At 40.9% G+C, this 13,212-nt stretch overlaps 1 protein-coding gene across 3 annotated transcripts in view; it reads left to right on the top strand.

Annotated features, from left to right (window-relative positions):
- LOC127808960 (carboxypeptidase SOL1) overlaps nt 1-12,851 on the top strand; it is a 90,221-nt gene extending 77,370 nt beyond the window's left edge. For all 3 annotated transcript variants that reach the window (XM_052347713.1, XM_052347712.1, XM_052347714.1), the window contains one exon: nt 12,470-12,851. In XM_052347713.1, the coding sequence (XP_052203673.1) occupies nt 12,470-12,786 (317 nt within the window). In that variant the 3' untranslated portion in view covers nt 12,787-12,851. The remainder of the gene's footprint in view (nt 1-12,469) is intronic.
- The last annotated feature ends 361 nt before the right edge of the window (nt 12,852-13,212 follow it).

The raw sequence follows: 13,212 nt of genomic DNA, 5'->3' as shown, positions 1-13,212 counted from the left end.
CAGGTTCAACTTGTGAACACAACCTCTTTGCAAATTATCAAGGAGAAGGTTGCGTATAGATATGACTTTTCCATAACCCTGCTCACAAGGTGGGAAATTTCATGCAATTGGAATGCGCTTGAGTGCATTCTATTATAGAGCATGGAAGAAAAAGAAGCTGAGAAAAGACTAGAAGACTGCCATCTACTAATATTTTGCTGAATCAGGTAAATGTAGTTAAGCAAGTGAAAGGATGGAATGAAAGAAGTTTTATAGTAAAACAGGTAGGCGAAGAACAAAAAAAATTGGTAAAACATTCTCAGAGTTGACATGAGATATAATGACCTTATAGAAGATGTGATCATGAATTCAGATGGTCAAAGAGTTAGAACTTATGGAGTCAGCTATACTCAATAGGACTAAGGTTTCTAGTTCTTGTAGGTAACCACAGTCAAGCCTAGAAGCTTGGAAGATAATTCCATACTCTTACAAGTTACAGCCATAAGGCATGCAGAGACCAGTGGCATCACATTCGATTCACATAATAAACCTTTGCATGTAGCAGATGTGGCTGTGGGATTGAGAGGAAGGAGAAGAGGGAATCCTTTTGAATTTCATTCAGCAGCCACTACTCTGTTGCTTGTGAATCTAGAAGATGACAAGTGATGGGTGCAGCACTCATTTTTTTTTTTCCTTTGGCTTTCTACCATCATAGTAAGTTCTCCAAGATTTACTAAGCTCTTGTAGAGGCCATGAAGAACCTTCTTGCAACTTTCTTTCTCAATAGGACACAATCTCTCATGGACTACTCGTGGATATGTGGCGATTTGAACTCCTCTAGGCTTGATTTTCAAAGGTGTTCGAAGGTTTATCCAATCTTCTTATAGATTTGGATTCCATCATAGCTTTTTTCCCAAATCTCAGATTTATCCTATTTGTTATCAAATTCCCTTCAAATAATATTTGTTTATCTTTCTGATTTATCTTCGTAATATGTTTTTGATTTTAATCCTAATACTTTCAAAAACTCCTCTATAATTATCATTATCCAAAAGCTAGCTTCTGAACTCAATTTTTTCTTCATTCAAATTTGGACCTCTTGGTGAATAATCATACTCTGGTTAGGACTCTAATGGAACATAATTAATAAAAGTTAAGTAGAATATAAACCATAATTATTGGGTTCTCTCTTATCCCCTGGACTTGCGATTCGGTTACACATTCCAAATCATGGTTGTTTTACATCTCGGGATTGCAAGGAGCGTTATTCGAATCCCCAAGAATGGGGATCCCAAGTTGTGCATGAGTTTAGTGTCAAGTCTTCGAGGAGAGACTTGGAGTTACTGTGAGTTTAGAAGACTCGAGAGAGAAAGAGAGAGAATTTGGAGGGAAAAGGAAAAGAGAGAAGAATTGATTTTAGAGAGAGAGATTATCATTCAAACCGGATAACTCCCATCCTCCAATACATGGTCTTATATAGGCTCTTCCCACGGCATATGATCAAAACTGTGAAGCTCCTCTCTAACTACTTACATGCAAGTGGCCATGTGGCTACTTTTATTACAAAAAATTCAATAATACCCTCTGTTCCTAACATTTCCCCACCCCTAGAAACAATTCTTGTCCCCAAGAATTTAAAGTAACCCTGTAGCTTGTGGGAACTGATTGAGTGACTCCGGCAGGTACTCCCATGTCGTGTGGTTGGGATCTTTCTATGTCCATCTCACCAGCACTTGAGTCAATGGCACTGAGCCTTGATATAATACCCTTTTATCCATAATAGTTTGGGGTTCTACTACTTCTCCTTCCTCTTCATTCATCTATGGTAGGTCAGGACTGATATTATCATGGGGCTCAATAAACTTCTTTAGGAGGGATACGTGGAACACCGGGTGCACGTTGACTCCTTCAGGTAATCTCAGTTTGTAGGCACCCTTCCTAATCTTTGACTCCACCTCATAGGGCCTGAAGTACTTGGGGCTTTGTTTAGATGTTGGGATGGTTGTAAAAGGCTGTTGTAAGAACCTTTTCAACCTTAAGAAGACCCTATCCCCCACCTGTTTCATCCGGTTTTGAGCTATGCTCAGCTCCTTCTTGAGTATCCTCAGAACTTCCTGCCTCTACTGGAGATACTGTCCCACTGTGGTCATGGTGGCTATGGCACTAGATAGGGCTGGAATTAGAGGGGGCTTGTACCCAAATACTGCTTCGAGAGGGCTGGAATTAGAGGGGGCTTGTACCCAAATACTGCTTCGAGAGGGCTTCTGTTAATGGCACTATGGTGGCTTAAATTGTACCACCATCGGGCTAAAGACAACCATTTATGCCAGCTCTTAGGTTTAGTTTGACACATGCATCTCAAGTAGCCCTCCAAACATTGGTTGACTCTCAGTTTGGCCATGTGTAATCCCACTCCCAATCCCTTAAACAGCTCATGCCAGAAAGTACTCATAAAAATCTTGTCGCTATCAGAGATAATTGACTTTGGCATGCCATGGATCTTCACCACCGAGTCCATAAACACCCTTGCTACCTCCTGTGCATTAAAGGGACGGGTTAGATTGATGAAGTGTGCGAACTTGGTTAGTCTATCCACCACTATCATTACCACATTCCGCCCTTCTAATTTTGGTAACCCTTCAACAAAGTCCATGGATACTCCCTCCCATGCTTGCTCTAGAATTTCTAGGGGTTGTAGAAGACTTGGGTAGGATACATTGTCATGCTTGCACCTCTGACAGATTGAACATGATAAAGACAAAGTTCACTACTTCCTTTTTCTGTCTTGGCCAAAAAAATAAGTCTCACTTTGTGGTAGGTTGCCCTGATGCCTGAATGTCCTCCCATTAGTGATTCATGTAAGGTCGTTAGTATCTTCTTCCTTAATGCTTTGTTATCACCCACCATCACTCTTCCCTTGAATTGCATTCCATTAGTAAGGGTGTACCCTGAAGGTCCTAATGACTGCACTACTAGACTTGCCATTAGGTCTCTGATCCATGGTGTCTGCTCATAGCTTCCAACCACTTCTTTCATCCACTTTGGAATTACTGCTGATATTGCTTAACATTGTCCAACCTCTTCCTTCCTTGATAGAGCATCTGCCACTACATTTTCCTTTCCTCTTCGGTACTCAATGGAATAGTCCAACCCCATCAGCTTTGAGATCCCTTTCCTCTGTAGCTGAGTGTGCAGTTTTTGCTGGGATAAAAATTGCAGACTCTCGTTGTCAGTTTTAATTATAAAAGGGTTGGCTTCCAGGTAGTGCCTTCATTTCTCAGTAACCCCCAATATTGCCAGTAACTCCTTATCATACACTCAAACCCAAATGCTTGGGAGCTAGTGCCCGATTAATGTAAGCTAGGGGTCTTCCCTCCTGCATTAACACAACCCCTATTCCCTTGTCACTTGTGTCTGTCTCCACCACGAACTTCTTGGAGAAATCTAGGAGGGCTAGCCCAAGGGCCTCTGTCATGGCTTACTTGAGGGTCAGAAATGCATCCTCTGCCCAGGAATTCCACTGAAAACTGTCTTTCATGAGAGCTCTGTAAGGGGCTTGCTAATGAGCCCATAATTGTACACAAACTTCTTGTAATATCCCGTCAAACCCAGGAATCCCCCTTAGCTCCCTTATTGACTGTGGTCTAGGCCACTCAACCATAGCTACAATTTTTTGAGGTTGGTCCTCACCCCTTCCCCTGAAATAAATAATGTGGCCTAAGTACTCCATCTCTTTTTGAGCAAATGTACACTTGGATAGCATAACATACAGTTTGTTAGAATTCAAGACCTCAAATGTCATTTTTAGGTGGGTTAAGTGCTAGTCAAATTCTTGGCTATATACAAGGATATTATCAAAGAAAACTAGGATGAATTTCCTTAGGTAAGGCTGAAATACTTGGTTCATCAAGGCCTGAAAGGTAGCTGGTGCATTGGTGAGCCCAAAAGGCATCACCATAAATTCGTATAGTCCTTGATGAGTACGGAAGGCTATCTTATGTATATTAGGGGGTGACATCCGGATTTGATGATATCCAGATCTTAGGTCCAATTTAGAACAGATTTTGGCCCCATGTAACTCATCTAAACAGTCATCAATGAGGGGTATGTCACGACCCTAGGGGTGAATCAATAAATGGCCGTTAATAAATACTTGTATGTGTTGTTAGTTGCTAACTAGATGGGGGTTAAGTGGTTAGGGAATTAGTTTACTGTTTTGGCTATTATGTTAGTTAGTTGTTATATTGTTAAGAATGCTGATTGCTGGAAGCTCTATAAGAGACCTACAGCAGTATGAGGAAGGGCATCAAAGAATAATGACAAGTCCTTTTCTTTCAATCCTCTCTCTCTTTCTCTCTTTTTTCCCTTAATCTGTTCTCTCTCTCCCTCTAATTCTGTTCTTCTTCTTCTAAATTCCAATTCAAACCTTAGGACATCCTAGGGTCTTGACAAGTGGTATCAGAGCCAATGTTCTTGGCTGTGGATCCCACTAATTCCAGTAGTGATTTTGACGATTCCGGCGACAAAGAATCCAGTAGTGGACCCAAATTTTAGCGGGTTCAGTTGGGGCGCGACATTGGAATTTATGAGTGAGCAAGTCCGGCTCAATTACAGGAGCAAAACGGACAGACAAAAGCAAGTGACCTAGGTTGACAGACGTAAGCAAGGCGCGACCCAAGACGAGGCAGTACGACAGACGCGAAGCTGGTGCAATTGCAAGAGGCGGTCTTGATTAAAGCTTACAGACAGAAGTGAAGCGGGTGAAGCAATCTGAGTTTGGGGTGGAATTGACCAAGTTGCTGGAGATAATTCAAGAAGCGGCAAGTTCGGTGACTCTGAAACAATTAATTCCATCAGAGTTAGAGGCTTGCAGCCTTTGGATGGTGATTGGGTGAGTGAAGGCATGGCGTGGAAGCAGGCCCGGGTGATCTTGAATTCCTTGGTGCAATTCTTGGCAATGATTCCAACAAATTCTGACTTCTAATCAGGCGATTGTGGGTTCTAGTCTTGAAGACGGAGTGGAGCAGCGGACCAGAATTTCCTATTTGACTTTGGAAAACGACTTGGCCTTCCAACGGTGTGCTTCCGACGACTCTTAAGAGCGAGTTTGAAGCTATCAAAACCCAGCCCAAATTCCGCAGGACTCTAGTTCGAATTGTGGAGGGCGATTCTTACCGTAGTGAGAAAACAAAGCAGACCCAAGGAATTCCGGCCGAATTCCTTTGACCCAAGAACTGGGCGATTGCAATTGGGTCCAACACAGTGAGACGAGCGAGCCCAGCAGTGTTCTTGGCATCAGACGAGGTCCAAGAAAGGATCTTGGAGGTGGACAAGAGCGCGCAAGCGACTCGGTGCAGTAGGCGAGCCAAAACAACGGTGATATTGGGCGAATTCAGAGCCAAGCTATCCTCGGCCACTGACTTGGATCTGGACGATTCAGGAAGGGGGTTACCGAAGTGGAATTCTTGGCTATCTGTCCTGGGCGATTGCTGTGAGGCAATTTCGGATGAAATTTCAGTGAAGCTGATAATAGCTCAACTTGAAGGCAGTACAAACTCGACCAAACTTGGGAAGGGAAGTTACGCACCAAAAAGCGGTTTTAGAAGCAAGCCATGGACACAAGATTTGAAGAAACATGCGCTAAAATCAACAGACAATTGGATGAGATTATGATCATGGTGGCTAAACGATTTCAGATTTGCCTTCCAGCTGAGTTACTTTCTAAGGAGTCTGGGGATCCGATTATTCAAAGGAAGAGGTTAGAACCGGCGACAGGTGGAGATCTTGACATTACTCGTCCATGGAGTCAGCTTTCAGAGATAAAGGAAAGCTCTATATCCATAGTAGGGCCAGTTCGAGCAAGCAATGGAAGCATACCTATTGCTTCCAGTTGGTAGACAGTAGGTGGAGTAAAATTAAACCAGGTTAGAGATGAGAGATACAGTGAAGAACTCAATAATCTAAAACAAGAAGGCTCTGTAACAAATTACAAGGTCAGGTTTGAGGAATGGAAAGTGCTGATGCTCAACTCCCATCCAACCTTGAATGAGTCTTACTTTGTGTCGAAATTTACTAATGGTCTTGACGATGCGCTAAGAATTAATGTGCAAATATGCTGTCCTACTACAGTGGAACAAGCGGCGGAGAAGGCAAGGCTGCATGAATTGGCATTAGAATCCATTTACAGAAAACATGGACTGCAACCGGAAAATTATCATAAGAGCAGCTCGCAAATTTGTAATAGACCACATGAAGCTAAAGGAGTTTTGACGGAACAATCTAGATCGGAACAACTTTACATTAGCTCCAAGGAAGCTGATACTGAAGTTGTTGAGGGTGGACAAGCAACCGATGAGGATTCAGACCAAAGACAAAAACTAAAGGCTAAGGGCATGAATGGTTCTAAGGAAGCAGAGTCAAAGAGTATGGTTTCTTTGCCTTTGGTTTTGGAAAAGACTGAGGAGTCACAGATTCGGAAGATGAAGGAACAAAAGGGTGCTGCCATTTGGTTCATGAGTTTTGATATTGTGGAAGAGGGGGTTGCTGGCATCTAGTTCGGGAGATGGGACATTGGAGAAGGGAGCCTTGACATGGCAATCCTTGGAGTCTACATTTTATTTTTGCAAGAAAAACAAAAGCAACAAAGCGTGAGAGAAGACAGGCCAAAGCTTCGAAGGAGAAAGAAAGCAAGGAGAAAGAGGAGAGGACTAAACCAGATTGTTAAGGTTGGAATTGGCTGAAGAACAACGTAAGTAGTTGTCAATTCTTGGGGACAAGAATTGTTTGAAGGGGAGGGGATTGTCACGACCCTAGGGGTGAATCAATAAATGGTTGTTAATAAATACTTGTATGTGTTGTTAGTTGCTAACTAGATGGGGGTTAAGTGGTTAGAGAATTAGTTTACTGTTTTGGCTATTATGTTAGTTAGTTGTTATATTGTTAAGAATGCTGATTGCTGGAAGCTCTATAAGAGACCTACAGCAGTATGAGGAAGGGCATCAAAGAATAATGACAAGTCCTTTTCTTTCAATCCTCTCTCTCTTTCTCTCTTTTTTCCCTTAATCTGTTCTCTCTCTCCCTCTAATTCTGTTCTTCTTCTTCTAAATTCCAATTCAAACCTTAGGACATCCTAGGGTCTTGACAGGGTATAAGGAATTTGTTTTTGATGGTATTGGAGTTGAGTTGACGGTAGTCAACACAAAACTTCCATGTCCCATCTTTTTTCATGAGTAAGACGAGGGATGCAAAGAGGCATTGGCTAGGGCGTATGATGGTTGAGGAGAGCATGCTAGCCACTTGTTTTTCAATCTCCGCTTTTTGTATGGGAGAGTATCTATAGGCTCTCAAGTTCACTAGTTTAGAGTGAGGTTTAAAGAATATCGAATGGTCTAAGGTTCTTTGGGGTGGTAGGGTGTGAGGTTCAACAAAGAGATCATGAAATTCCTTTAACATTAAAGTTAAGCTATTCGGAAGTGGTACCTGAGTGGTGGATTGGAGTAGTGCCCAGCTTCCTTTCCATCGAAGATTATTTTCTGTATCCCTGCCCTCTGGTTCATGCTCTTCCAATGCATGGATTGAATACAATTGGGCTATCTGATGCCTTTACTCTTCATCCATCTCTGTAGTTTCTCTCCCCTTATCCATTTGCATTCTCCTTGCTCCGTGGTCCCTTTCAAAATGAGCTTAGAATTTCCCCTTTCCACTGTGACCTCTAGTTTATTGAAGTCAAAGGTGAGAGGACTAATAGTCTTCATCCAATCCACCCCCAACACTATGTCACAACCGCCTAATTCTAGCACCCTCAGGTCAGCTTGGAATGCATGTCCTTGCATCTCTCAACAAAACCCTTCATACCTTTTATGGCTATGCATCTTACTCCAGTTGGCCATTGTCACCGAGAGAGCAGTTGTAGCTGTTCATCTGCACTTCAATTCCATGGCAGTAGCTTCATTTAAGAAGCTATGTGTTGTAACATTTGTATTAGATTAGATTAAATGTAATCATGTACTTTGTATTGCTGCATATTTTAATTCCTGATTTAGTGTTAGATTTAATTGTTCTTCTAGAAGGTCTGTTTCTAGAAGAAGGTTGCCAGCTTTATGTGTTAGTTATTCGGTTAGGCGGTCGGTTAGTTTTATTCCTTGTGCTCCGCCACCCCTATATCCTATAAATAGGGGTCGTGGATAGGTTTGTATGAGAGAGAGTCTTAGTGTGCCAGAAATCGTGAAGGATTGTTTCCGATTTACTGTCTTGAGTTGGGATTGAGTGCGAGAGGCTGGGAGTGGCTGGTTCTTAGCTTGTATTCCCTATTTTCCCTATAGCTTTCAGTGTATATGGGCGGGAGGGATTAAGTTCTCGTTGTAATCATCCTTGGTGGTTTCAAGATAGTGGATTTCAGTGGCTCCTAAGCAATCTGGATGTAGGTCTTGGATTTCAAGACTGAACCAGGATAAATCTTGTTGTTTTCTCGTGTGGATGAGTTGCTTGCTTTTCTGTTCTTTGTTATCAGTATATTCTTGAGTTAGGAAGCTGGTTGGGTTGAGAGAATAGAGTGGAAAGCTGTGAGATACTCTAACACTATGGATGCTATCACTGTCGATCAATACTAATAACCTCTTTTGTCCCACCTGCCCTTGCATCTTTATGATTTGACTCGTAGGTCCTCCTTTCAAAGCATGGAAGGAAATTTCTCCTCCCTCATGCTCTTTTTCTTCCTCCCTCACTAGTCCAACTACCACTTGAGTCACCTCCTCCTCCTCCTCTAGACTGTCTGCATTAGGCTCCTCCTCCCCTTCCATGTTAAGGAGTTGCCTCCTGCACTGGTGCCCGGCATGATTACTTCTCATCACATTTAAAACACAGCGCCATAAGTCGCCTTTGCTCCATGGTTGTAGCATAGGGAGGTAGAGAGCTAACCTTAGGACCCCCAAAAGGCCCTCCCAATAATAACGGTATGTTATTCCCTCCTGCAGGGTAATTAAGAATTGGCATTGGTCTAGTAGCCACACTATTCCTTTTGAATATTGCCTCCAGCGTCAATTCTTACAACCTAGCCTTTTTTGTCGCTTGTCTAACCGTTGTCGGCATCATCATTTTTACTATGGACCTCAACTCATCCTTGAGGCCACTAATGAAGCTGGATACGAAGTATTGATTGGTGAGAATTGGTTGAGCACTCCACATCATGGCTCCTAACTCCTCAAACTTCTCCTGATATTCGGCCACCGACCCTTCTTGTTTGAGTTTATTAAACTCCTCTATCACATCTGCCATATTTCGTTCCCTGAAGCGAATACACGATTTTTTTGCAAAATCGACCCATTTAGCCTCCATTCCCCTTAATCTATAGCACCCTTGAAACCAAGCATCAGTCGTATCATTTAGATAGGCTGTGGCCAAATTGATCCGCTGATTTTCAGCGATTTGATAGAACTGAAAGAACTTCTCACACCTCTGGAACCACCACCTAGGCTTGGATCCTTCGAAGAGAGGAATTCCCCATTTCTGTGACTCCTTGGGGTTGGGGAAGAATTCCCGCTCACGCCATGCCAGCTTTCGAAATTGAATGGGGAGGAAATTTTGGCGGCAACTGAAATTGAGGGAGAACGGACAACATGCTGACCACACTGCCTATCCGTTACCCGAACTGATCTAACACCTCCCTTTGTCTCACCAATTCTCTCTAAACTCCTTCTCGGGAAGACGTCATCTCCTCCCTCCCTTAATTCATCGCAGATCGCCCTGGTCTCTTCCTTGCTTTGTGCTACTACTTCCTGCGTTTGAGTCATTTTGAACTCCATTACTTCCAGGCGATTCTCCAGTTATTTCAATTGAGTTCCTTTTGCCATCTTTGTCTCTGATCACTTCGCCTCAATCCTACCAATTATACTAACTACCGCGCTCGGAATCACAGCCGAGGATGACCTGCTCTGATACCAATTGTCAAGTCTCCGAGGAGAGACTTGAAGTTACCGTGAGTTTAAAAGATGAGAGAGAGAGAGAGAGAGAGAGAGAGAGAGAGAGAATTTGGGGGGAAAAGGAAAAGAGAGAAGAATTGAATGCAGAGGGAAAGAGATTATCATTCAAAGCAGATAACTCCCATCCTCCAATACATGGCCTTATATAGGCTCTTCTCACGGCATATGATCATAATTGTGAGGCTCCTCTCTAACTACTTACATGCAAGTGGCCATGTGGCTACTTTTATTACAAAAATTTCAATAATACCCTCGGTTCCTAACATTTAGTTAAAACAATTAAAAACTAAGGAAGAGACTTAAAGTTAGAATAATTTTAAGGAAAAGTAATTATGAGATAAACCCAAAAAATAAGGTAATATTTACGTTTAGAGTAATATTTTCCAAATATTTTCTTTTTTGCCCTCCGTTACATACAATAAAGCATATTGCTTAAAGGGTTACAAAGTTTTAGCCAAAATAAAAGGGAGGATCCAAGGCTTTTCAATATAGCATAGTGTTAGAATTTTATCTCATCATTCGCTCACTAGAGGGTTTGCCTCAAAAAAGGGCATATGGCATAAAACTTAGCCACAATATTCTTCTGCATGGATTTGCATTGTCGATGTGACTTAGAAGTCAATTGGCATAATGAATGTTGTGCCACCGATTCTAACTTTGTTAGGATAAGGTGTAGTAGATGATAAATTTTATATTTAACATGATTAGAAGTCTTCATTTAGATATAGGAATGAGGAATTTTTTACCATAATAGCATTCATTTATTTAGATATAGGAATGGGTTGTTCTCTTATATAAATTAAAATCACCATCCTCAATTTGATTTTTATTCAAAAGTACTAAATAGTCACAAATTTTAAAGATTTATTTTCTTTAATAGAGAAGCAAATTAGTCGTTGTGAAGAAAAAGTAAGAGAAAACAAAAAAGAAGGGGAAAGTGACGTTTGAAAGTTTGAAACAGCCTGGAAGATGGAAAGCCATCTCCCTAACCTCCTTGCTAAAGGTAATCTCCAATCCTCCATCCAGCCACATAGCCTTGCAGAAATGGTCTCACGTGTTTGCTAAAGGTCTGTGGAAGGGGATTACTGAAAAACCTTAAAGCTATGGAACAGTAGTCCTTATTTTAATTTTTAAAGCTTAAGTGAATAAATGAATTATTTTATTAAAAGTTTATATAAACTTCTATTTATGAACTCTGATGATGAGATCTGAAAATCTTAATTACTTTTTTGTGTTTTAATTAGTTTTGCAATGATGAAATTTGAACCATTTAGTTAGTGATTCGTGCTTTTATGTTATTTTACTATTTTTTGAATGCAATTTTAATTAGTGTTCACAAAGCCTGAACAGTTGTGATTCTTGTGAACAGTGGCATCATTAATTTATTATATTTCACATATGAATTTCTGAACCAAGTACGACCAATGACCACCAATTGAACTAGTGAAAAAGTATGCTGACCGATTTGATGACCAGTCCCATTTTAACAACTACTCATCAAAGGAGGATGTGTTAGTTGATCATTGATAGGGGAAACACCATGAATGTGGTTTGGGTATGCCTTTACTAGATTGAACTTTTTTTTGTGTGTGTGTAAATTACTAGGTTGAACTTTAAGTTAGAGCCCTGTCTTAAGTTGCCTTGGGTACGTATGAATAAACCAAACATGGAATTGAATGGGAAAAAAGTACTTGCAGCGAGTGAGAGGAAGTACCAAGAACATATGGAGTGAGTTTTCCACCCTTGGTTAGTATAGAAAGCTGAAGAAAGGAAAATGGAGAGAGAGAGAGAGATTAAACTTCTTGAAATCATTTTCTACACAAATGCACACTGTCTAGTTATGAAGTTGTACACAGTTAACCCTAATTCTCAGCCAGTGAGGTATAAAACAATCATTTTCTTCTCAAAATTTTCAGTTTGAAAGTATTTTCACTTGAAGAGTATATTTTACCTGTTTTCCTTATGTATGATAATGTACTAAACTCAACTAAGCCTTTCTCTCACCTATTTTGGTTGGCCTACTGGATCCTTTTCCTCTATTCCCATCTGTCAAGGGCTATAATGTCATTTAGATCACGATGCGTGTTGTCTTGCTTTACTTTCCTAGTATTATCTCAATGCAACTTAGTTTTGCACTCCCATATTCTCTAGGATTACCCTGAAAAGGAGATAGTCATTTCTCTAAATAGGGACATCTATTGGTCTTGTCACAAAATTGATTATCTTTTTGTGTTTGTTTCATAGTACTTTTGCATCAAATAAATGTGTCCTGCAAGTTGCAGAACATCAAGCAATGGAAGACTTGATGTCATATGATAAAAAGAAATTGATTTTGATTGGTCTTGGTTGATCGCTATTTATGTGGCCAGCCATTGCATGTGCATGTCTTTGTACTTGACCTTGGGGCATATCTAAAGGCAGTTTGTATGTCTCTACCTTATGTTGCTTTAAATTCTGAGGCCTGGTTTGATGGATTGAACTTTAATTTGGATCCTAATGATTTTAACCTGCAGTGGTAGCCACAATGCCTGGTTACAGATCAAAGAGCACATCCATTTTATTGGGAAATGAAGCGGCAGGAGCAGTAGATTTTATTCTTGATCCAGAAGTTGCTTCAGTGGGGAATCAACTACGTTGTGGCTGTGACTGCAGCTGTGACAACATGAGCAGGCACAAATTGTTACTCTTTTGGTCAGGTCCCCAATTGGAACTTTCATTTATTGGAATTTTTCTTCTAATGTTCCTTTGTTTTTTGTTGAAGAGGAGAACAATATTTAGTTATTTCAAACATAGACAGTCAATAGGACCCAGAAGGTCTAGTGCAGCCTGAGTCTGTCTGTACATGACGCTTAACAAAGATGATTATTTTTATTTAATGGCCATTAGTTTCCTCAATACTTTGGTTATCTTCTTCCCTGTAGCTGCTATTCAATTGTTTATGCTGAATGTGGAGTTGGATAGGGGTAGATGCCCTGATATGGAGTGCTGCATATTTTTGTATACCAAGTCCTTTTTCTTGGTAATCTAAGGGGGAAAAAAAAGGCTTTTTCTCTAGACTGTTTGGATTATGCCAACCCTGTTCGGCCATTATGCTCCTCATGGGTCCAACTGCTGGACCATTCCCTCATGTTTCCAAGGGCTGCCAGAAACCTGGAAATTAATGCTCGCACTGGTAGATCTCTTGTGAGTTTTGGTATTTTTTTGTTTTTTTGTTTTTTTTTTTTGGCTGTAAATAATATGCATAGTTAGCAAAAAG

Source organism: Diospyros lotus, chromosome 8 (assembly GCF_014633365.1).
Source record: "Diospyros lotus cultivar Yz01 chromosome 8, ASM1463336v1, whole genome shotgun sequence".
In the NCBI taxonomy this organism is placed as follows: domain Eukaryota; kingdom Viridiplantae; phylum Streptophyta; class Magnoliopsida; order Ericales; family Ebenaceae; genus Diospyros; species Diospyros lotus.
Note: the sequence above shows the minus strand (reverse complement) of the source record. Positions and strands in the feature narration are given on the sequence as shown.